This window comes from Myotis myotis, unplaced genomic scaffold (genome assembly GCF_014108235.1).
Source record: "Myotis myotis isolate mMyoMyo1 unplaced genomic scaffold, mMyoMyo1.p scaffold_m19_p_4, whole genome shotgun sequence".
In the NCBI taxonomy this organism is placed as follows: domain Eukaryota; kingdom Metazoa; phylum Chordata; class Mammalia; order Chiroptera; family Vespertilionidae; genus Myotis; species Myotis myotis.
Genome location: NW_023416346.1, coordinates 80607664 through 80633691, shown reverse-complemented (window position 1 = coordinate 80633691; position 26028 = coordinate 80607664). Strand labels below are relative to the sequence as shown.

General features: G+C 41.6%; 1 protein-coding gene across 1 annotated transcript in view; it reads right to left on the bottom strand.

Annotated features, from left to right (window-relative positions):
- Positions 1 to 6994: 6994 nt before the first annotated feature.
- Positions 6995 to 26028, bottom strand: part of HDAC8 (histone deacetylase 8) — a 438053-nt gene continuing 419019 nt past the window's right edge. The window contains exon 11 of the mRNA XM_036304600.1: positions 6995 to 7555. Within this exon, the coding sequence (XP_036160493.1) occupies positions 7533 to 7555 (23 nt within the window). The 3' untranslated portion in view covers positions 6995 to 7532. The remainder of the gene's footprint in view (positions 7556 to 26028) is intronic.

Here is a 26028-nt window from a genome sequence, read left to right as displayed (position 1 = left end):
GCCGCCACTGTCACACTCAGGGCAGGGCCGATGGGGAGGTTATGGCTCTACCCCATCACACACAGAGCAGGGCCTGTGGGGGCGGGGGGTTGTGGCGCCGCCCTCTATCACCCACAGAGCAGGGCCGATCAGGGGGTTGGGGCGCTGCACCCTGTCACACACAGAGCTGCAGGGCGATCAGGGGGTTTGGGCGCTGCCCCCTGTCACGCTGATCCCGGTGCCGGGAGGCATATTACCCTTTTACTATATAGGATAGAGGCCTGGTGCATGGGTGGGGGCTGGCTGGTTTGCCCTGAAGGGTGTCCTGGATCAGGGGGGGAGTCCCCACTGGGGTGCCTGGCCAGTCTGGCTGAGGGGCTGAGGGCTGTTTTCAGGCTGACAGGTGACTGAAGCTCCCAACCGCTCCTTTTTTTCTTTTTCTTTTTTTTTATTCTGGGCCAGCTTTAGCTCTGAGGCCTCGGCTGCTGAAAACAGGTTTATGGCCTTTGTTTACCGTCTGCATTTGATACAATGTTGCGGTCTGGCTGGCTGAAGCCCGGCTGAGTAAAGCAGGTTTCTGGGTTTTTTTTAGCTTCTATATTTGCAACATAGTTGCTTAGAGTTGCAGCTGAGAGGCCGGCAAGTCAGGCGGGGAACGTTGGAGTCCTCCGTCACTGAAGCAAGCAAGCCTCCCTGCTCACATCAGCTGCCTGGCTGCTGGCAGCCATCTTGGCTGGCAGTTAATTTGCATATCTCCCTGATTAGCCAATGGGAAGGGTAGTGGTTGTACGCCAATTACCATCTTTCTCTTTTATTAGATAGGATATATATACCGCTTTAAGGGATCAGGTATGCCATCTTTTTGGTATGTCTGAAATATGTCATAATAAAAGACGAGTAAAATAGTCCTATGTGAAATTATATGGAAAGCTGTCCATGGCATATAATAAAGTGAGATAAAGCAGGTTACCAAACAGTATGATTGCATTCATGTAAAAGTCAAATGTCATATATGCATAATCCCATCTCCATGGAGACATAGAATGTTGTCTCTTTTGTCCACAGATCTAGTCCCAGTGCCTGAAAGACTGCATGGTACATAGTAGGTGCTCAATAAGTATTTATGAAATAAATGAAAAAAAGTCTGAAAAAATAAACACCAAAGTGCTAAAAGTGTTTATTACTGAGGTGTAAGGTTATGAGAGGCTCTGGGCCTCCGAGGTTAACAGAGGCTTCTCCTAGACAGCCACTTTGGAGCTGGGCCTCAGCAAGCTCATTTCTATTGTCCTAGCAGCTCAAGAAATCTTTTAAAGATGCTATTTGTAATACTTTAAACAATAAAATAAAATTAAAAAAATGAAGATACAAATGTTATCAGACCACTCTTTGGTTTAAAACTCTTTGATTGATCTCTTACCTGCAGGATAAGCCCAGTCTCCTCCATCTGACACAGGAGGCCTTTTGTGACCTGGTCCCTGTTATTCTATTTCCTGTCATTCAGGAATATATACCACAAATTTTTATTGTAGATATTTAAAAACACACAAAGGCAGAGAGAATAGTATATTTAATTTCCATGTGTCCAGCAAACCAACTTCAACAATGATTAACATTTTTCAAATTTTGTTTTATTTATCTCTACTCCCCAACTGCTGCCACACACATACATACTTCCCTCTCTGGAGTATTTTAAAATAAACTTCAATTATATTATTTTACCTGTAAATACTTCACTTTGTATCTCTAACAGATGAGGACTTACATATATAATTACCATGCAGTTATAGTACTTAACAAAATTATCAATAATTTATTTTAAAAATATTTTAATTGAATTTATTGGGGATGACATTGGTTAATAAAATTATATAGGTTTCAATACATCCTCTGTATATTGTATTGTATATTCACTGCCCAAGGCCCAGTCTCCTTTCATCACCATTTATCCCCCTTTTACCCTTTCCTACTTCCCCCCACTCTCCTGGTAATCACCATGCTGTTGTCTGTGTCTATTAGTTTTTTTTTCTAAATCCCTTCACCTATTAGAGTGGTTCTCAACCTTGGCTGCACATTAGAATCACCTGGGAATGTTTTTTTAAAATCCTGATTTCTGGGCCTCATCCTCCGGAAATTCTGTTTCTTTGTTACTAATGTTGTGGTCCCACCCCATAACAAAGAAACGGAATTTCTGGAGGATGAGGCCCAGAAATCAGGTTTTTAAAAAGATTCCCAGGTGATTCTAATGTGCCGCCAAGGTTGAGAACTGACCTATTTCAATAATTTCTTAACATCACCTATCCATTATCCAAATTTCCCTTATTGTCTTAAAATATCTTTTTACAGTTGGTTTGCTTGAATATTATCTAGTATTCTGTGCTCCAGCAACACTGAACTGCTTGTCACTTCCCTAAATTTCATGTCCCTTTGCCTGGAATGCCTGCCATTGCTACCTGGCACAAGATCACCTTGGGTGTCATTGCCTGCTTGTAGCCTTCATGATTGCTCCAGTCTAGATGGCCTGTCCCTCTTGTGTGTCGCATAATGCCATTGCTTTGTCTTAGTACATATAGTTCCACAATTCTATAGGTATGTATTAAGAATTACAGGTGCCAGGTACCATACCAGGCAGGCATTAGGGATACAGCAATCCAACTGCCAAAGCTCCCACACTCCCAGTGAGTGTGTGTGTGTGTAGGAATCAATAAACATGAGTAAAATAATGCTAAATGGTATATAAATAAGTGATATTTTGGAATTCAGAGGGCAGGGTAGCTACTTTTAAATGGGGTGGCCAGGGTATTTTACTGAGGTAATGACACTGCAGCTGAGAACTGAATGAAAAAGAGCCAGTCTGAGGAAGATCTGGGCATTCCAGGCAAAAGAACTTTTTTTTTTTTTTAAATATATTTTATTGATTTTTTACAGAGAAGAAGGAAGAGGGATAGAGAGTTAGAAACATCGATGAGAGAGAAACATCGATCAGCTGCCTCCTGCACACCCCCTACTGGGAATGTGCCCGCAACCAAGGTACATGCCCTTGACCGGAATCGAACCTGGGACCTTTCAGTCCACATACCGGTTAGGGCGCAAAAGAACTTTTATATACAGAGACCCTAAAGTGAAGGGCCCTGTCTTAGCAGGCTCCATTTATGTCGGTCTTTACCTCTACATCTGTAGATCTCATCCTTTTGGGGATTATGAAAACTCCTTTGAGTGTTGAGAATCTAATAATAGCTCTGGCTCCTTGGCCCAGAAAAATGTACATATGCACTGTCACACGAATTTGCATACCAGTTCTCTAGTTCCTGAAGCCTGCCCAGACTGGGTTCACATTTACCACAGGAACAGTGTCTAATACTGATATCTAATATGTGCCTTCCTTCATTATCTCTTTGACCCCTTGAAAGTATTCTATGAGATAGGTATAGGTATTATCCCCATTTGATAGATGAGACTAAGGCTCAGAGAGAGTGAGTTACTTGGCCAACATCACATAGCTAGTCAGTGACAGGGAGGGGATTTAAACCCAGGCAGTCTGAGGCCGAAGTGCCTATGCTGCGTTCATGCCAAGACTCTGCTGGTCAGCTTGGGGCCCAGCACTGAGCAGGAGGTTTGGGGACTTGTTCTTGGCAAAGGCAGGGGAGGAGGAGCTGTTGGAAATTTCTGTGTACAAGTTTAGAGATGTCAAAGCCTGCTTGGTCTAGAAGACTAGTTTGCTTCCCTTCCTTCTCTTCCTCCTCCCTGTCCTCCTCTTCTTTCTCCTTCTTCCTTTTTTGTTGAATGACAATATTTGATTTTCTTATAAAGAAGTCTTTCAGCCTTAGAAAGAGTCTTTTAATATAGAATTGGAAATATACTGCTCTCTCTGTGACAGTAGAGGCAGATCCACTCCTCCAAAGGGGAACTGGCTTGGGATTTTTCCGTTGGCTTTTAAAAAATTATTTATTTTTTGGACTAGGTAATATATTCACATGGTTCAAAAATCAAAAGGTACAAAAAGGAACATAGTGCAAATCTCCCTTACACTCCTGCCACCTGCCACCTGGTTCCCCTGCCTGGAGGCAACTTAGGTGCCCCAGTTTCTTGTGTATCTCTCCAAAGATGTGTGTGTGTGTGTCTGTGTGTATACATATATATACATATATATACACATACATATATATATATATATATATATATATATATATATAATATAAAATTTGTTATTTTATTAACCTTTGAGTTGCCTAAAGACACAGCCTAAACTTCAGCCCCGCTTTCTGTCTCTGGCCCCCATGAGGGCCTTCGAGATAGTAGAGGCCAGGGGTCTCCTGGGAGCTTTGGGCTTTCCTCAGAGGTCAGCCTTTCCAGGTCCATTTTCATGGCAGCGCCTCCTGCACACACTACTTTAGACTCTTTTCAAAGTCCTTCCATCTGTGCTAATTTATTAGGCATTCACAATAGCCCATGAAGTGCAAGTATTATTTGCCTCATTTTATGGGCAAGGAAACAGACCCAGAAAGGTTGAATAACTTGCTGAAAAGCACACAAGTAATTAATGTTGTCGTGTGGTGAGGTCCTGGGAGCAGCATGTGGCTTGGTCTAGCTTGGACTTTGGAAGCAATAAGAAAGTTGTTTACACCAAAGTCACAGCTTAAAAATATTTAGTGGCACTAGGTGTGGGGTAGTGGAAAAAGTAAGAGAACTCGAAGTTCCAGCTGGGTTTGCTTCCTGGCTCTGCTACTTAAAACTTGGCAAGTTACTTCACAGTGTGTAGCCTCAGTTTGCTAATCTATGAAGTGGGGATGATAATACCCACCCAGCAGGTGGATAGTGACATAGTATAAATGAAAGTGATTTGTAAAATGGGGCATATTCTAATGCTTGCTTTGCATTATTATTATAATTATTGTGATCTAAGCTGAGACAAAGACAGCTGTTTCCTGAAGGGAAGGCAGGCTCACATCGGATACACACCCTCTAACCACCTTATCTAAAAAGACTCTCTGGCCCAGTGACTTGGAAATCAGAAGCCATCCAACCTGACTGCTCTTCCTTGTCAGCTCAGAAACACCTGGATGGTTAGAACAGCTCCAGGGTGTGAACACACACTCTTCTTCCCCAGTGGGTGTCTTGAATTCACTTTAATCTGTATCTTTATAATAGGAAAGATTTATTTTTCCTATTAAAAAAGCTAGACTATGCTTACTAGAGAAATTTTGGAAAATATTGAAAAGTAGAAGGAACAAAAATGAAACCATCCTTCTACCTTCCTCCCTTACAGAAGCCCACCTCAATCAGTATTTTGCTGTATTCTCTTTCAGTCTTTTTTTCTCCTAGGTACTTATGATATCTCTTAGAGCAATTCCTTTTTTTTTTTTTTTTTTTTACAGCTCTAGTGAGGTATAATTGATCTACCAAGAGCTGCACATATTTCAAGTGTACAATTTGATAAGTTTAGAATTGAGCAGGACAACTCAATCTGTCTTCCTTGCTTCATAATGTCATGCCCACCTTTGAATATTTCTATTTTAATTTTTAAAAATTTAAAATTATTTCTAGTTCTATCTATGGGACTTTTTAGCCTATATTTTGTTCAATAAGAATCTAATGAAAAGGAGTCCTAAAGGCCATTAAGGTGGTGTCCTCTCTTAGGAATGGGTCTGGCCGCTGGGAGGCCTTGCTTTCCAATGCTGAGACTGGAGCTGGGGCTCTCTGCAGTTCCCCCAGTGGTGAGGAGAAGGTGGCATTGGCTAACCAGAGGGAAAGGGCTCTTTGTTCTCAGGTCCATTCCCATTGAAAGGAAAATGGAGCACTAGTTATTCACCACTTTACCAGGTGGTTGCCCCTCAAGGCTCAGGTCTTTACAGAAATTGGGGTGATGACTGTGAGGATGGGTCCCCTACAAAGCATTGGCATAGGGGAGCCTTTGAGATACAAAACTTGGTGGTTGGTCTCTTGCAGTCTGGTAATTCAGAGTTCCCATTCCCCTTCCTTGGCCTCTCCCATCCCCAACTGCCCCATTCAGCGTCCTCCCCCTTTTCTATTTTGTAACCCCCTTCTTTTTTGGTGTAAGTCAAATTGCCCTTAAGCCGAGAGTATATAATTAGAATAGTGGGCATTTGAAGTGATTGGTATTCCTAGCTGATCAGGCACCCCAATGCTCTTTAGTAAAAGGTTGGCTATTCCCATGTGGGGACACATTTAAGGCTTTTTCCACTGCCTTCTGTGGAATGCCTCTCCCAACTCCCCACCCCATCAGAGGCCTAGAGAAATACAACTCATCCTACAAGGCCCAGCTCAAATATCATCTCCTTTGAACCTCTCTGGAGGCTCTCTCTTTGGTGTTCCCACAGCTCTTGGTTCAGGCTGGTAACAGAGTATGAAACATATTGGGATCTGGCTCTTTACCTCCTCCTTCACCTTGTCTGGAGTTCCTAGATGGCCAGGATGGAGCTGTGTGTCCTTTTCTCCTATCCCAGTCCAAGTAGCCAAAGGAGCTTCATAAATATTTGGGGAGCCAAATTACAAAATCATGACATTTGGCTTCCTCATCTCTCTCTCTCTCTCTCTCTCACCCCTCATCATTTTGCCATCTTTCCTTCTCCCTGAGGTTACAGTAACACCAACACATCACAACTGTAATCCATATTCATCAAGTGTGCTGTCTACACTTGACAGGGAACTATGCTCTCTATTCATCAAAATGCCCCTCTTTGATCTGACATGTCACCTGCCCTTCCCATTCCTCCTCCCTGGATGCCAGCAAGACCATCTCCATGGTTGCAGTGTTTATATTCTCATGAGCCCTAGATGGACCCTAGCACAGGACAGAGCTTGATCTTCTGTCCCCAGAACTTAGTGGGGATACACTAGTTCTTTAGTGGAATTCAGCACTCAGAGTCAGCTTCCTAGGCTGGACCAGAGCAGATCATGGAAGCAGCAGGGTTATTCCTGACATTTCAGGGGGAGAAAATGTTTAGAGCTGCATGTGCTGTCAGGCGTGCTTTATAATGAGGACAACGGGACAAAGATGTAGGTTTTCAAATATTTTATTAAAAACAAAATAGGTCAATAATCCTAAAAACAACAGAGGTAGACTTCTTCCTACCTCCCAATCTACTATCATTCCCCTTCACCAAGGCGCTACCTGGATGGTTCTGAGACCCAAACCCTACCTCTCAGCACCCCCTAACTGAAGAACTGCTGACTAAACCTCCATGCTTTCTTCCAGCTTCTTATCTGCCCCCTTTAAGAAAATAAAAATACCCCCTTCCCAACTTGCTTAAAAATAATTTTCAAAGATTAAAAATGGCATTTGTGTTTTTTTTAAAATAAACATTTTAAATGTTGGAAATCTCACTCTTCTTCTAGGCCTAGCTGAGCCTCTGGGGTGTCTGCCTGCCTCACCCCAGGAGGCCAGCTGCCACTTGCTGCCCCTTGGAAATTTTCAGGAAGTAATTTCTTCCAAATTTCCCCTGCAGTCACAAATTCCACACACTGCTTGCATAAACATGCTGTCTTCATTATAGGCGCTGCTCTTCGGCTCTGGAAACCTGATCTCTTTTTGTCAACTAGACCACATGCTTCAGATTCCCTGCAAACAGGAGAGAAAACAAAATTCAAATTCCGGTAACATATGTGCGTTACACCTCAATAAAGCTGTTTTTAAAAAGCACTTGCATGTTGCAACTTGTTCTCTTGCTGTTTTGGGGAACCCAGAGACCCCAACATATGGACCAGCAAGTCCAAGTTAGCCTGTCGGATGGTAAGAGTCATATGGCCCACTTACCCCAGCAACCACCAGTCACTCATCAGTCATGTGAGTGAGTGAGGCCTTTGACAGTCAACAGACTGCAGTGCTGGGTGAACCCAACCCAAACCAGCAGAAGAATACCCAGCTGAGCCCAGCCCAATTGCCAATCTACAGAGTCATGAGCTAAACAAGTGACTGTTTTAAGACACACACACACACACACACACACACACACACACACACACACTCAGGCAACACTTCACTAACTGCATCAAGTTTACACTTCACTAACTGCATCACATTTCCTCCTACTCCCAACTTTTCTTCCCCATTTACAGGGGACAAACCTCCTCGTATTTTCTCTTGTGAACATCTGTGAGATATGAATTTGGGCTTTTCCCTGCCCTCAGACCTAAGAGTTTTTGAGGGACAAGTGACCACTTGAAATCCTACAGGACTGGGCTCTAGGAATGTACAGTTTGCTCACTTGGTCCTTTTGCAGTGTTTTCCTTGCCCTACACTGGGCTCCAACCATTACTGACCATTTCTCCTCTAAAACAGGAAGAAGGCACTGGGACCTACTTTTGGTTCATCTCCAAAGTCTAGCACAGTCCCTTACACAAAGTATGTGCTCAATAAATGACTGTATAAATGGATGAATGAAAGGAATGAAGGAGAGAAAGAACAAATTAGCACTCATTACCTATCTAGTTTTAATTTTAAATTAACATACAGTACAATTGAGTTTTTCTTATGTTCATTTCTGTGATTTCTAAAAAGATATATTTTTATTGACTTTTTACAGAGAGGAAGGGAGAGGGATAGAGTTAGAAACATCCATGAGAGAGAAACATCGATCAGCTGCCTCCTGCACGCCCCCTACTGGGGATCGAGCCTGCAACCAAGGTACATGCCCTCGACTGGAATCAAACCCAGGACCTTTCAGTCCATGGCCCGATGCTCTATCCACTGAGCCAAACCGGTCAGGGCATTCAATTCTGTGATTTTAAACACAAGGATAAATTTATGACACAGAACAATTCCAGCAACCTCCAAAATTGTCATCTATCCTCCCCAACCCTTATTACCTGGCAACCACTGACTTATTCTCTATCCCTATAAGTGCTGTCTTTTGGAGAATATAATATAAGTGGAATCAAACAGTATGTAACCGTTTAAGACTGGCATCTTGCATGCAGCATGATGCCTTTGAGTTTCATGCAAACATTTTGGTATGTCAATAGTTTACTCCTTTTTATTTGGGTACTTAACTTTTTTTTTTTAATTAAATCTTTATTGTTCAGATTATTACATTTGTTCCTCTTTTTTCCCCCCCATAACTCCCCTCCTCCCAGCTCCCGCCCCACCCTCCGCCCTCACTCCCCACCCACTGTCCTCTTCCATAGGTGCACGATTTTTGTCCAGTCTCTTCCCGCATCTCCCACACCCCTTTCCCCCCCAAGAATAGTCAGTCCATTCCCTTTCTATGTCCCTGATTCTATTATGATCACCAGATTATTTATTCACTTGATTCTTAGATTCACTTGTTGATAGATGCATATTTGTTGTTCATAATTTGTATCTTTACCTTTTTTTTTTCTTCTTCCTCTTCTTAAAGGATACCTTTCAGCATTTCATATAATACTGGTTTGGTGGTGATGAACTCCTTTAGCTTTTCCTTATCTGTGAAGCTCTTTATCTGACCTTCCGTTCTGAATGATAGCTTTGCTGGATAAAGTAATCTTGGTTGTAGGTTCTTGGTATTCATCACTTTGAATATTTCTTGCCACTCCCTTCTGGCCTGCAAAGTTTCTGTTGAGAAATCAGCTGACAGTCGTATGGGTATTCCCTTGTAGGTAACTGGGTTTCTTTCTCTTGCTGCTTTTAAGATTCTCTCTTTGTCTTTTGCTCTTGGCATTTTAATTATGATGTGTCTTGGTGTGGTCCTCTTTGGATTCCTTTTGTTTGGGGTTCTCTGCGCTTCCTGGACCTGTAGGTCTATTTCTTTCACCAGGTGGGGGAAGTTTTCTGTCATTATTTCTTTAAATAGGTTTTCAATATCTTGCTCTCTCTCATCCTCTGGCACTCCTATAATTCTGATGTTGGTGCGCTTGAAGCTGTCCCAGAGGCTCCTTACACTATCTTCATATTTTCGGATTCTTTTTTCACTTTGCTTTTCCAGTTGGGTGTTTTTTGCTTCTTCGCATTTCGAATCTTTGACTTGATTCTTGCGCTCCTCTGGTCTGCTGTTGGGTGTCTGTATAATATTCTTTATTTCAGTCAGTGTATGCTTAATTTCTAGTTGGTTCTTTATCACAACATCGAGGGTCTCATTAGATTTCTTGAGGATCTCACTACATTTATCGGCGGTCTCACCAGTCTTTTCGAGGGCCTTACTAAGTTTATCGGCAGCTTCTAGACAGTTCTTAAGAGACCTTAAAAGTGTGGTTCTGAACTCAATATCCTCCATTGACAGTTTTGTCCTGTTTCTTTGTCTCCGCATTTTTTATGCTTTCTTGGTGCACCCCCTAGTGGTCTTTGTCCGCAGTCTTGTTGCCTTTAAGCCTTGATTGATATCGGCAATACCGGGGTGATTTGACCTCCAGGCTAACTGGCTATGAGAGTCTGCTGTGTCTGTAGTGGGAGGGCTTCTGTGCTGGATCTCTAGGGCGGTGCTAATCTAGCGTTTGCCTGAGGCTATCCGGCAAATGGTTCTGTGCAGGGCTTGGGCGGGGCAGGTCCCCGGGGATCTACAGGGCGAGCGGAACAAGCAGTTATGGCGACTCTCAGTTCCTTCCCCAGGGGCTCTGCCTCTCAGAGCCCCAGCAATGGCTGCAAACCTCGGAGAGAAAGCTGCCTTCGAGTTCCGACCGAAGCCAGACAGTCCCGTTTCTCCCGTTTGAGTCTCGGTCCCCAGAGACTCGCCCGGATCTGGAGCTCAGAGTCTGAAACTCCCTCCCGATTGAAAACAACAACCGCGCCCTCCGCCGCCAGCCCGCTCCGCGCGCACACTCCGCACCTGAGTATTTCACTTCAGCACTGCGCCTCCTCTGAGTCTGGGTATGATATTCTCTTTCCTCCTAGTTGTAGAATTTCCACTCAGCCAGCCTTCCCGTGGTTCTGGGTGATGTCCGTTCTGTCCTTTAGTTATATCTCTGAAGTGGTTGTTTGAGGCAGCAATCTCCGGCGTTAACCTATGCCGCCATCTTGGTTTCTCCGGGTACTTAACTTTTTAATTATTATAGATTAACAGAAAGTTACAAAAAAGAAGTACCAAGAGGTACTTCTTTTTAAATTTCTCCAAGTGACAAAATCTTATGTACTAGTAATTATTATTTAATATCAAAACTAGAAAATTGACATTGGCACTAATAACAGACCTTATTCAGATTTCACAAGTTCTACATGTACTCATTTGTGTGCGTGTAGATGTATACAGTTCTATGCAGTTTTTATCACATGTACATGTCACCCTCACCAGAAAGAGATTCAGAATATTCCCCCACTACAAAGATTTCTCTCACGCTACCTTGTTACAGTACTCCCCACCCCCTCACCAAACTAGCTCTATAATTTTGTCATTTTGAGAATGTAATATAAATGGAATCATACAGTATACAACTTTTTGAGATTGACTTTTTCACTCAGCATATTGGCCTTAAATCTATCCAAGTTCTTGTGTGCATTAAATGTGTTCCCTTTTTATTGCACAGTAGCATTCCATGGTATGGATGTAGCACAGTTTAACCACTCAGCCATTGGAAGACATCTGAGTTACTTCCAGTTTTTGCCTCTCACACATAAATCTACTATGAACATCCATGTGCAAGTTTTTTGTTTTGTTTTATTTTGTGGGTTTTTTTTTTTTTTTGCGTGAACATGGTTTTCATTTCTCTAGTATAAATGCCCAAGAATGCAGTTGCTAGGTTGTATGGTAGTTGCATGTTTAGTTTTATAAGAAACTGCCAACCTTTTCCAGAGTGGTTGTGTCATTTTACATTCCCACCATGTATGAGTGATCTTCTTTTGCACCATTCTTGTCAGCATTTGGTGGTGCCACTACTTTTTATTTTGGCCATCCTGATAGGTGTGTAGGGATCTCTCATTGTGGTTGCAATCTGAATTTTTCTTTTTTTTAAAATATATTTTTATTGATTTCAGAGAGGAAGAGAGAGGGAGACAGAGAGAGAAACATCAATGATGAGAGATAATCATTAACTAGCTGCCTCCTGCATGCCCCCTACTGGGGATCGAGCCCGCAACCTGGACCTGTGCCCTGACGAGGAATGGAACCTCCTGGTTCATAGGTGGATGCTCAACCACTGAGCCACAATGGCCGGGCAATCTGCCTTTTTCTAATGGCAAATGATGTTGAATATCTTTTCATTTGTTGACTTGCTGCTGTCTGTACATCCTGTTTAGGTCTTTTGCTAATTGGATATATATTTTTTACAGTTGAGTTTGGACAGTTCTTTATATATTCTAGATGCAAGTCTGATATGTGATTTGCAAATATTTTATCTCAGTATGCAACTTGTCTTTTTATTCTCTTAACTCTTACGAAGCAAGTTAATTTGGGCGGTTATGCTTTTGGTGTTTTAAATCCCTAACCTCAAAGTCTCTGGATGATTCTTCATCTCTTAGTTCAAGACCCCTCCACATCTTATGAGTTGCCAAGACTAACCTCAAGATGTCTCTCAAATTTGTCCTTTCTGTCCCACTGTCTCCACTGTAGTTGTATCTCTTATCACTCAGGTTACTGCAACCACCTCTTAACTGGTGCTCTTGCCTCTGGAGCTTGTTCCTCACCCAATTTCATAGCTGTGACCACATGTTTCCCCTGCTTCCAAAAAATGGCACAAAACTTTAGCAGTTCCCAACTACTTATAAATGAAGTCCAACATATTTGCTTAAGCGTGAGTTACCCACACATTCCTATCTCCACGTGGGTCTTTGTTTATATTATTGCCTCTGCTGAGGAAAACCTGTAAGGGATCCTGGTGCTGAAGTTAGGGTCTTTCCACCTGTGAGCATAGCCAGAGCTTTATGAATGAGTAGATGCACGGATAAACAAAATTCCATGTCCAAGTGTTCTAACAACACGTTTACAGAAAGGAAAGGTAGGTGCTGTACTCTCTGCTTCTCTGTATCACTCTCCACTTACATTTGGAGGCAATTAAGAAAAACAACAGAAATAATTTCCAGTTGATGATGAGCAATATTCAGTTTGGGAAACAATACAAATGCGAGCTTAAATAATGCCCATTGTTTCCCCCTCACATCTAACTTTTCCAGCAGTGGGTGGTAGCCTGAGAAAATTCTAAAGGCCAGCATGTCTGAGACCTGGGGAGACCAGAGGAGGTAAACGCAAATGCTTAGCTTAGAGGCTAAGAACGTACTGTATGTGAGTAAAGCAGACTAGGGGCAAGATACATGGAGGCCCCTTGATCCTTTTTTCTTTTTCCTACTTTGAATCATGACATAAGAAATAGTTCCTCCATGTTCTTAACTCTATTATGAAAGAAACCAAAACCAAAACAGTGTAAGTGAGATGATAAATGGGAACTCACACTTGGCCTAGAATAAGGAAGGGAGTGGTGGGGTCTGTGGCAAACAGGAAGGTACATGCTCATAAAGGGGACAGCTGCTACTCAGCTCTAGCCATTCGTGATTGTGCAGGAATGTGGGCCAAGATCTTTCCACTTTCTAAGAGATGTCAGAAATTCACATTTTAATGCAGGGTTTCCAGTGTTAAATGTGAATAATTGATTTAAATTTTTAAAGAATTTTGTATGGGACATCAGTATGTGAGGCCAAACAAAACAGTTTTGGAGGCAAGATGTGGCTCATGGGCTCCCAATTCGTAATCTCTGGGATAATTCTGACTTACATTTATGGCACCCCATTTCACTCTCAAATATCCTGGTTTGGACAATAAATTATATCGTCACCCTACCTCTGATGCCTAAGTAGGAGGACTGAATTGGGACTCAGGAGGCCAGGGTTCTACTGTTCATCAACTGACTGGCCCATCTGTTTTTCCATTTATTCAATAAACATTTATGGAGTGTTAATTCTTTGCCAGGTACTAGGTGCTGGTGAATACTCTCTTTAATCTTTTTTAATTAATAGACTTTATTTTTAGAGTAGTTTTAGGTTTACAGAAAACCTGGGCAGAAATTACAGAGAGCTCTTGTATCCCCTCTGCCTCCTTCCTCCCCTGGAAGGCAGTTTCCCCTATTATTAACATCCTGTATTAGTGTGGTACATTTGTTACAGTTGATGAATGAATACTGATATTTTATTACAATTATAGTATTATTATTAAAGTGAAGTCCATAGTTTACATTAGGGTTCACTCTTGGTGTTGTACAAGTCTATGAATTCTGACAAGTGTATAATGTTATGTATCCACCCTTACAGTATCATACAGAATAGTTTTACTGCCTTAAAAAACCTATGTTCCATCTATTCATCTGTCCCTTCCTTCCCCTCAAATTCTGGCAATAACTGATCTTTTTACTGTCTTTATAATTCTGCATTTTCCAGAATGTCATATTGTTGGCGTCTTTTCACACTGGCTTCCTTCACTTAGTAATACTCATTTAAGCTTCCTTCACATCTTTTTGTAGCTTGATAGCTCATTTCTTTTTAGCTCTAAAAAATATTCTATTGTCTGGATGTAGCAGTTTGTGTATCTGTTCACCTAATGAAGGACATCTTGGTTGCTACCAAGTTTTGGCAATTATTAATCAAGCTCCTATAAACATTCATGTGTAGGTTTTTGTGTGGACATGAGTTTTCCACTTATTTGAGTTAAATGGCAAGGAGCACAATTGCTGGATATTTAAAAGTATGTTTAGCTCTGTAAGAAACTGCCAAAGTGTCTTCCAAAGTGGCTGCACCCTTTTGCATTCCCACCAAAATGAATGAGAGTTCCTGTTGCTTCACATCCTTGCCAGCATTTGGTGGTGTCATTGTTTTGGTTTTAGCTATTCGAATAGGTGTATAGTGGTATCACATTGTTTTAATTTGCAATTCCTTAGTGACATGATAGTGAGCATATTTTCACATACTTATTTGCCATCTCTATATCTTCTTTGGTGAGGTCTCTGTTAAAGTTTTTGGCCAATTTTTAAACAAAGTTGTCTGTTCTCTTATTGTTGAGCTTTAACGGTACTTTGTATATTTTGGACACCAGTCTTTTATTGGATATGTGTTTTGCAAATACTTCTCTCAATCTGTGGCTTGTCTTTTTATTCCTGTAATCTTTGTGTTTTTTTTGTTTTTAATGCAAAGCAGCATTGTTCAATAGAACTTTCTTTGATGACGGAAATGTTTTATATCTATGTTGCCCAATTCATTAGCCACTAGTTACATGTGACAATTGAGCACTTGAAATGTTCAACCAAGAAACTGAATTTAAAATTTTATTTAATGTCAATTGACTTAAATTTAAATGGCCACATGTGGCAAGTGGTGAACATATTAGCACAGATACAGAACAGTTCCCTTGGGCTTTTTTTCTTCATTATATTGATTAGGGGGTCATCCTCATTTCTCCTTCATTTACAACTTCCCTTTCAATCCATTGGGAACTCCTGAGAATTCTACATCCACAATATATTCCAAATCCACCCACTTCCCACCATCCTTCACTGCTATAACCTTATTCCAAACCACTACCACTTCTTACACGACCATCCTAAGTATTTTGTTAAAACTTAGGTTAGACCACATCACTCCTATGCTCAAAATCCTCTATGGCTTCCAATCACACCTACAATAAAATCCAAATTATTTAGGTACCAAGCCCTGCAGGGTCTGCCTCCTGTCTCCTTATCACAATCCCCTTTACTCTGTTCTAGCCACATGGGGCATCTTTGTGTTGCTGTAACACATGAATCATTTCTCCTTCTTAGGGCTTCCCCCTACTTTGCACTTGCTATTCCTTCCGAATGCTCTGTCCCTGGATATTCCCATTTCCTCTTTTTTAAAAATATGTTTTTATTGATTTTAGAGAGAGAGGGAGGAAGAGAGAGAGGGAGGGAGAGGGAGAGGGAGAGGAAGAGGGAGAGGGGGAGAGAGAGAGAGAGAGAGAGAGAGAGAGAGAGATATTGGCTGCCTCCTGCACTCCCCCTACTGGGGATCCAGCTGTAATCCGGGCATGTGCCCTGACCAGGAATTGAACTGGGAGCCTTTTGGTGCATGGGATGATGCTCAACCAACTGAGCCACAATGGCCAGGGCTGGGTATTCCCATTTCTTACTCTTCTCATCATTCAGGTCTCAATTCAATAGTCACCTCTGAGAGGCCTTATGACCACCAAATCTAGGTGACCATTCCCACTCACTCTTTTTCTGTGACATAATCTTACTTTATTTTCTTCAGTGCACTTAGCACACTGAAAACATCTTGTATGCTTATTTGCTTGTTGTCTGTCTCCCATCAGGGGCCTTGTCCATCTTGTTCATCACTCTATTGTTAGCACCCTCAACAGTGTCTGGCCATAATAGGGACTAAATAAATATTCATTGAAGGAATGAACATCTGTAGAGTCACAGGGCAGCTGATAAAGCACTTTTTCATTCAGTCCACAGAGGCTTAAAGCTTGGTCATTGCTCTTAAAGCCCTTATAAATGAGGCTGAGGTGAGCCAACATATGCTTATAAAAGGAGCATCCGTGCCACCAGGCTAAGTGGTAAATGACTTTTGAAAACAGTCAGTGTCATAGCAGTTTGGAGGAATGCTGGAGGTGACCCCAGAATACTTGGAGGCTGAGTAGCACCATAGAGGGGCAGAGAAATGAATTTAGAGCCGCTGAAAAGTATTCTCAAAGCTTCCATCACATGAGTACCTCTTTCGGAAATGTTGTCATATCTACTTAACATCTGTATTAATAGTAACACTATTTTTCTTTATATTATCTCACTTTAAAGTTTTTAATACTTATTTGGCCTCATATATCCTAAATCAGTGATGGCGAACCTTTTGAGCTTGGCGTGTCAGCATTCTGAAAAACGCTAACTTAACTCTAGTGCCCTGTCATATATAGAAATTTTTTGCTATTTGCAACCATAGTAAAACAAAGACTTATATTTTTGATATTTATTTTATATATTTAAATGCCATTTAACAAAGAAAAATCAACCAAAAAAATGAGTTTGCGTGTCACCTCTGACACGCATGTCATAGGTTCGCCATCACTGTCCTAAAATATCATCATCATCACCATCATCATCATCATCATCATCATCATCATCATTATCAGACTTGATGTGCAGTTTAAAACATACATTAAAATGAAAAATGTTTGTGTCACCTCAAATTGTCTCTTCTACAGAGAGGTACATGAGGCATATTTTGGGAAAAATAATTGTAGGGATTGTTCTTGGACAGCTGGTGCCCAGGCTCTGCTGCCATCAGCCTCTACAGCCTCTAGTATCTGAGAATCTTGGATGGTGCACACACCTCCACCTATCTCCCATCATCAGGCTTCCTCAGCCCAATCTGGTTCCCATCTCTGTTCATTCAGTTCACAAGCCTTTACTACTGATGTCTACAATGGGCTAGGCCCTGTGCTGGGTTCTGGGGTCACAGAGGAGAACAAGACATAGTTCTGCTCTCAAGGAGCTTTCAGTCTAACGAAGAAGGTGTATTTGGAGACAAAAACATCATAGCCCATAGCAACAAGGCATTAAAATACCAGTTCATACAGAATGCCAAGGGCATACAAAGAGAGGGTGAGGAAGGCTTTATAGAGGAGGTGGTATCTTGAAGAGCAAAGCAATAGGGAATGCTCCAGGCAGTAGGAACAGAGCAGGATGTACAAAGGCAACTGCAGACTTATTGTGGCCAGAGCACAGGATGAGTGTGGGGGTGGGGGGTAGTGCAAAAAGGCTGGAGAGGTGGCTAGATGCCACAGGATTTTTTCGCTAATCCTCACCTGAGGATATTTTTCCATTGATATTCAGAGATTGTGGAAGGAAGGAAGGAAGGGGGGAAGTGAGGGAGGGAGGGAGGGAAGAAGAGAGAGAGAGAAAGAGAAACATCGATGTGAGAGAGACACATCAATTGGTTGCTTCCCGCACAGCCTGACCTGGGCTAGGGAAGAAACCTGCAACCCAGTTACCTGCCCTTGACTGGGAATCAAACCCATGACCTTTCAGTGTGCAGGCTGATGGTCTACCACTGAACTACATTGGCCAGGGCTGAACGATATTTTAAGATGGAGAAGATGTCTAAATAGTGTGGTTAGGGCTAGAGTAAGTTTCACAGTTGTTGCCTCATTACAGCTAGGCTTGAGGGTTTCATGCTCTACCTGGGAATGATGGCAGAACAAAAGATTTCTATGAGGCATGTGCTGATATGGATGGCTGATTTAATTTTAGCTCTTAATTGTCAACTGTCATCAGAAAGCCTATTAATGACAATCCTAATAAAGAGGTAATATGCTAACTGATTGCCCCACCCTCAAAGATGGAAACGCCCACAGCCAATAAGGAGAGAATATGCTAATTGACTGCCATGCCCTCAAAGATGGTGGCACTCACAGCCAATAAGGAGGGAATATGCTAATTGACTGCCCCGCCCTCAAAGATGGTGGCGCCCACAGCCAGTAAGGAGGGAATATGCTAATTCACTGCCACGCCCTCAAAGATGGGAGCACCCACAGCCACAAGATGGCTGACAGGGGAGGGCAGCTGTGGGTGATCAGGCCTGCAGGGGAGGGCAGCTGGGAGGGGGACCAGGCCTGCAGGGGAGGGCAGTGGGGGGGACCAGACTGGCAGTTGTGGGTGACTGGGCCGGCAGGGGATGGCAGTTGGGGGCTATCGGGCTGGCAGGGGAGCAGTTAGGCGTCGATCAGACTGGCAGGGGAGTGGTTAGGGGGTGATCAGGCTGGCAGGCAGAAGTGGTTAGGGGCAATCAGGAAGGCAGGCAGTCGAGCGGTTAGGAGCCAGCGGTTCCAGATTTTGAGAGGGATGTCTGACTGCTGGTTTAGGCCCAATCCTGGTAGTTGACATCCCCCAAGGGGTCCCAGATTGGAGAGGGTGCAGGCTGGGCTGAGGGACACCCCCCCTCTGCCCCAGTACACGAATTTCACACACCGGGACTCTAGTTAAGTATAATCACCAATTACCACTTGTCTGCCCCTGATCTGAATTAGAACCCAAGGTTGTGGATTAATCCCACCAGGCTTCTGGCATTTACAAGATATCAGCACTTGAAGGATGTTACCCTGGTGGTCAGTGTGCTCTAGTCTTAGCTTGCAAGGGACTACTGCAACCTCAAATGGAATTGAAGCAATTTCTAAAATAGCCTGTGATTCACTTTTTCTCCCCTCCTGTGCCTAAATCTGCTAGATTCATGTGGAGGGATAGGCACAAGTAACTGAGGTGACATCACAGAAGTGGGCTATTTGCCTGCCAGCCAGCCAGTCTGTGGAGTGGTTTATCTGCTGAGCAATGCCTCCCAGGCATTTTGGAGTTACAGCTCCAGGTTCTTTGGTCCATGTGCTTTATTCACATTTCTTTTTCAGACAAAAATTCTGGGCTGGGAAATCCAGGATAATTGGAATAGCAGTGGCAGGAAGAATAATACAGTCTTACATCTGTATAATGCTTTAGAGTTGTGAAAGCTATTTGTTACATTTTACTCCACCCAAACACCAGTGGGAAATGGAAGCTGGTATTTTAGGCCTGAACTGGAGACAAACTCTTGTTCTCTTGTGCAAAGGAGCTAAATGCTACCATTGCCTATTCACCTCAAGGCACATCACGATTAGGCCTTGGATGCCACCAGAAGGTCAGAGAGACTCCTTTTAGCTTCTAGGTGCTTCTTGGAAGATAAATTCTCAGGACAATTGCCTGGCAGGCATAATCTATTCACCATGCCATCCTGATTGAGCCAGCAAGGACTGGCAGTCTTAGCACTGCCAACTCCTTCTGCACATTCTGGTTTACAGTTCTACTGGTCCCAAAGACCTTTACTGGAGCCAAAGGCATGCCTGCTAACTGTGGATCCATGAAGGTAGGGTGTGTCATGAACATCTGGAAGTGTCAACGGCTGCCAGATTAGCTCAAGGGCCTGTGAAAGGAAAAACTGCAATTTGAGTCACATCAGCCATCACTGCAGATCCTGAAGTGAAGGTCCACTGAGCCCAGTCGTGAACAGCTGAGGAGTGAGGTGGAGTGATTCTTTCCTTTGAGAAGTCATAAAAATAGTTCTGCAGTGGTCTCACGTTTGTGCTGTGATCTTCCAGCACCTGGTTCCAGCATAGCTTGGAGTCCCCTGTGCTTCAAGTCAGCATGAGGTCTCCAGGCCTAGCTCCCTCCCTAATCCACCCTAGCATCATAGCTGTCAGGCCAGAAACTAAAGGGGTGGCATACTCTTGCTTGACCCTCTTGGTTTTAGATTAGGTGTGTGTGTGTGTGTGTGTGTGTGTGTGTGTGTGTGTGTGTGTGTGTAGGGGCTGGTGGGGGACAATGATAGAAGCAGTGAGCCACAGATACTCAGCTACATTTTGAGAGTGGCAGGTGCTCCTCCTCTGTTGCTTCCATAGCTTCCACCACCACCAGTGCAAGACCATAGGTGCTGGTCAGTGCCACAAAAACCTCATATTTAAACCAAAATGCTGCACTCAGGCAATTCTGTCTGTTGGAAATTTTGGTAAAGAAGTGACCCTTTCAAGAGTTGGCTATGTAAGCCTATATGTGGAAAGTGACTGGCAGAACAGAACATCATCCCTCCAAAGGACAGAGGCCTCCAAGAACTTGTTTTCCAGCTCATGGGGGGATATGTGTGCCTATGACAAAAGATTAAGGATCACCGTCTCAGCCTGTTTTAGAGATGTGAATAAAAATCTTGGCTTGGGACTGCCTCTTCTCTGGTTGACTGATTTTTCAATTGATTTGTATTTATTAGCTAATGAAATTAAAGTTGTAAAAATGATAACAGAAACACAATAAATCTCTCCCACAACTGGCTTTTCTATGTCACTATGGTGCATTCCTCAGTTTGATGATTTCAAAGTCTATTATTTTGTTCTCAATTATTCTGTTTTTCTGGCATGGGAGAAAATAAATTTGTTTTATTTTCTCTTATTCATGCACTCAATTATGCTCTTCGGGCACATTTAATCACTTTGATGTTTTCATTTTATGGCCTGTCTCTAGGCACTTCAGCTACATTGCTGCCAACGGGCAAGCAGGACTAATTTGCATGTCACAATAGACTTGAAATTCTAACTCAATTTAGAAATCTTTATGAAATTTCCCTCCAAAATGTGCTTGAAGCTGCAAAGAGGCAGAAGGATGTTGAAAGCCAGGAGCCTATAATGATGCTTCCCTTTCCCAAAACACTTGAGAGCTCTTTGGTGGCCTGAGTGGATTGGGGATGTCCCTGTCCCTGTACAGCAGAGGAGTCCACGGAATGGGATGCCTGCAGAATTTGCTCTGGAACTTTGTGGTAAGAATCCTGCAAGCACTGACCCTTGGCAGCGAGTCCAGGTAGGCTGGGCCTGCTTATTCTGGCATAAAATGCCCCTCAGCACTGCTGGATATGGGTGGCTGTGCTAAAGACAGCACCTGAGTCTCGGTTGGTTAAGGGCCTCTGGGTAAACTGAGAGAATTGTCAACAGTTAGGCATTCCAGAACCCAGAATGGTTTATATTATTTTCTCTAATCAATTCCAATCTCCTTTTTGCCCCTTGATTATTTTGGGGCTAAAGGCTGGAGGGGAATTCGTGATATAATTGCTTTAGGTATGTATTTTGGACAAACAGGGGAAAAAAGTTTAATTAAACACATTAGAGGCCTCCAACTGTTCTTCAAAAGTTCTTGGTTTGTTGTATTCAACAAGCAGCAGCTCCATCAGGCAGAAGAAAAAAATACATATTTCCTCTTTCAAACTTTGGGTATGATCTTCAGTTTCTTGTGTGGAATCCTAACTCCCTCACGTACTTTCTGTGTGACTTTGCACAAGCTAATCAACCTTCCCAAGCCTCAGTTCTCTCATCTGTTAAATGGGGATAATAACATTATCTACCTCAGAGACAGATTTGCTTCCCAAATTCCAATACTATAAAAAATTTCAGCAGCCGGGCCCATGTGGCTCAGTGGATTGAGCATCGTCCCATGCACCAAGAGGTTGCTGTTTCGATTCTGGTCACGGTATATGCCTGGGTTGTGGGCTCGATCCCCAGTAGGGGGAGTACAGGAGGCAGCCAATCGATGTTTCTCTATCATCAATGTTTCTATCTTCTCTCCCTTGCTCTCTCAAAAATCAATGAAAACATATTTTTAAAAAATTTCAGCATATTCATATCCACTTATATCGCTCATACAGACTCCTTTTAAACTTAACCTCATCTTACAATGATATCTGTAAAATCAGAGTTTGATGAGATATAGTTCTAATTCACATTAAAACATATACATTAAACACATCAAATTTATTCCTGCCTCGGGATCTTTGATCCTGCTTTTCCCTTCATCTAGATTCTAGAATAATCTTCACCTCAATACTCTATTCCCAAATGTCACTTTCTCAGAGAGGCCTTTACTGACTAACTTATCTAAAAGGACCCCTTCTGAATTTATCAGTAACCAACATTAAATATTTATTTATTTGTTTATTGTCTATCTTCCCCACTAGAACATAAGCTCCACTATGGGCAAGGCCTTTACCTGTCCTACTTACATTTCTATCACCAGAGGCTAGAATGGGGCCTGGCACATATTAACACCAAATACGTATTTGTTGAATGAATGAAACATTAAAATAAAAAAAGTTGGCCTAACAGTAACCAGGCTCCCCTTGCACCCCACCAGAGTGGTGTCAGAGAAGGCAGAGTGGAAAGCCAAAAGTTTCATCCCTACTCAATAGCAAGGAGGCCCACCCACCACTGTGCCATTAGAGGTCACATGGGGAGCAGTAACAAGGTGTCATTCCCATTCCTGGACAGGTTGGTATCAGTGAAAGTCTTGTGGGGATCCTGAATTTCTACTCCTGCCCAGCAGTAATGAGATACCTGCCTCCCCCCACCAGTCTGTCAATGGTAGCTGAGTGGGGAATCTAGACTTTTATCTCCACCTAGAGGTAATGGGGTGTTGCCCCCTCCCCTGCCTGTGTAGTGTCAGAGGAAGCATGCTGAAACATAAGATTTAAATAAGATGCAGGGCCCTGGCCAATTTGTTCAGTAGTTAGAGTGGCAGCCTGTGGACCAAAGGGTCCCAGGTTCGATTCCCAGTCAAGGGCACATACCTTGGTTGCGTTGGTAGGGGCAACATGTGGGAAGCAACCTATCCATGCATCTCTCTCACATCACATTGATGTTTCTCTCTCACCCCTCCTCCCTCCTTCCCACTCTCTCTAGAAAGTAAGGAAAAAAATATCCTCGGGTGAGGATTAAAAAAATAAATAAGACGCAGGGTTTTATAAAAGTATTTAAAACATTTAGGATATGATCACTCATACCAAGGACAGGAAACCCTCAACTTGAATGAGAAACAGACAATCAACAGATGCCAACATAGAGATGACATAGATGTTGGAAATATCTGACAAGAAGTTTAAAGCAACCATCATAAATGTACTTTAGTGAGCAAGTACTTGAAACAAATGAAAAAGTAAAAGTCTTAGCAAAGAAATGGAAGAAAAAAAGAAAACTAAATGGAAATTTTAGAACTGAAAAATATAATGAGTAAAGTAAAACTTAACAGATGGGCTCAACAGCAGTATGAAGGGGCAGAAAAAGAATCAATAAACTGGAATATAATAAATCTTAAAGTCAGGTATAGCTATACTAGTTCCTTTGCTAGCATATCAAAATACAGTTTTTGTATACTGTGCTTATATCCTGTGACTTTGCTGAACTAACTAATATGTTCCAGGTTTTTCTTGTAGATCTCTTGGCATTTTCTACATAGATCACCATTCAACTGCAAATAGAGACAAATTTATTTCTTCTTTTCTAATCTGTATGCTTTTTGTTTCCCTTTCTTGCCTTATTGTGCTTACACTTCCACTATTTTGTTGAATAAAAGTGAGAGCAGATATCTTTGCCTTATTCCAGAACTTAGAGGGAAACATTCAGTCTTTCACTATTAACTATGATGATAGTTGTAGGTTTTTGTAGATTCTTCTTACCAAGTTGAGGCAATACCCCTCTATATTCCTAGTTTTGTGAGCATTTTTGTCATGAATGCGTATTAATTTTGTTAATTGCTGTTTTGGTATCAGTTGCTATTAATACTGATATATGTGTAATTTTTCTTCTTTAGATTTTTAATGTGGTATGTTACATTGATTCATTTTTCAAATATTGAACCAGCTCTGTATACTTGGAATAAATGCCACTTGGTCATGATGTATACTTTGTATATAGAATTCTATTTTCGAATATTTGGTTGAGGATTTTGCATCAATATTTATGGGGGATATTAGTCTGTAGTATTTTTGTGTACTGTCATCTGCTTTCAGTATCAGGACAATACTAGAATTATAAAATGAGTTCAGAAGTGTTCCCTTCTGTTCTATTTTCTGCAAGACACAGTATAGAATTGGTATTAATTCTCATTTTTAGAATTCTCCAGTGAGACCATCAGTACCTGGAGATTTCTTTTGTATGAGGTTTTTCATTTCTACTTTGATACCATTGTGATCAGATAACATGCTCTATATAATTTCGATTCTTTTCAATTTGTTGAGGTATGTTTTATGACCCTGTATGTGGTCTATCTTGGCATATGTTCTGTGAATGCTTGAAAAAATGTTATTTGGTGGAGTGTTTTATCAATGCCGGTTAGATTTTGTTGACTGATAGCATTGTTGAATTCTTTTATATCCTTGCTCATTTTCTGTCTACTTGTTCCTTTATCAATTGCTGAGAGAGGAATGTTGAAGTTTCTAACTCTAATTGTAGGCCTATTTTTTTTTTATAGCTCTATCAGTTTTTGCTTCATGTATTCTAAAACTCTGTTGTTTGGTGCTTACACATTTAGGATTGCTATATCTTCTTGGTGGATTGACCCTTTTATCATTGTGCAATGTCCTTCTATGTCCATGGTAATTTTCTTTGCTCTAAAGTCTACTTTATCTGCTATCAATATAGCCACTCCTACTTTCTTTTGATTAATGATTGCATGGCATATATTATTCTTTTTTTTTTTTTACCTTTAACCTACTTATATCATATTTGAAGTGAGTTTCCTGTAGACATCAATATAATTGTAACATTTTTTTAAGCCACCCTGCGAACTTTGTTTTTTAATTGGTATTTAGATCATATGCAATCAATGTAATTTTGATATGCTGGGCATTAAACCTGCCATTTTAGTTTTCCTTTTCTGTTGGTTCCCTCTGTTCTTTGTGTGTTTTCTTCATCCACATGCATTTACTATTGGTGAGTTATATCTTCGTTCAAATCCCATTTTGATTTATCTGTGTTTTCTTCATCCACACGCATTTACTATTGGTGAGTTATATCTTTGTTCAAATCCCATTTTGATTTATCTGTAGTGGTTTTGATAATGTCTTTGTATAGGCTTTTTAGTAGTTGTTCTGGGTATACCAGGTGTATCGGTTAATAATGCGGATTTTTTTCAATAGATGGAGTTACACATGTTGATATATATGTATTTTGATATGTATGCTATTTTGTTGTATTGACAGCAAGCTTCAAAACTTCATATGTCAAATTTTCTGAAGGTGTAAACATCATAGATATTTTTACGCTTAAAAATGTCGAATTTCGTGCCAAAAAAAAGAGAACATTTGCGGGAAGTTTTAATTCATTACTTTATTTTGAAGAAAAAGTTACTGTATACTTTGGGAAGCTTATGGTGAACATGTTCCATCTCAAGATACTTGTGAACGCTGGTTTAAATGCTTTAAAAGTGTGTTGATTTCAATGTGAAAGACAAAGACTGTCCAGGTCAACCGAAAAAGTTTGAAGACCAACAATTACAAGCATTATTGGATGAAGATGTGTGTCAAACTCAAAAACAACTTGCAGAAGGATTAAAGGTTGCTCAGCAAACAATTTTGGATCATTTACAAGAAATGGGAAAGATTTTAAAGGAAGGAAAATGGGTGCCACATCAACTGAACGAAAGACAAATAGAAAACTGAAAAGTCATCAGTAAAATGTTGCTTCAACGGCACAAAAGAAAGTCTTTTTTGCATTGAATTGTGACTGATGGTGAAAAGCGGATTTATTTTGAGAATTCCAAATGCACAAAATCATGGGATGATCCAGGTCAACCATCAACATCGACTGCAAGGCCAAATTACTTCGGAAAGAAGACAATGCT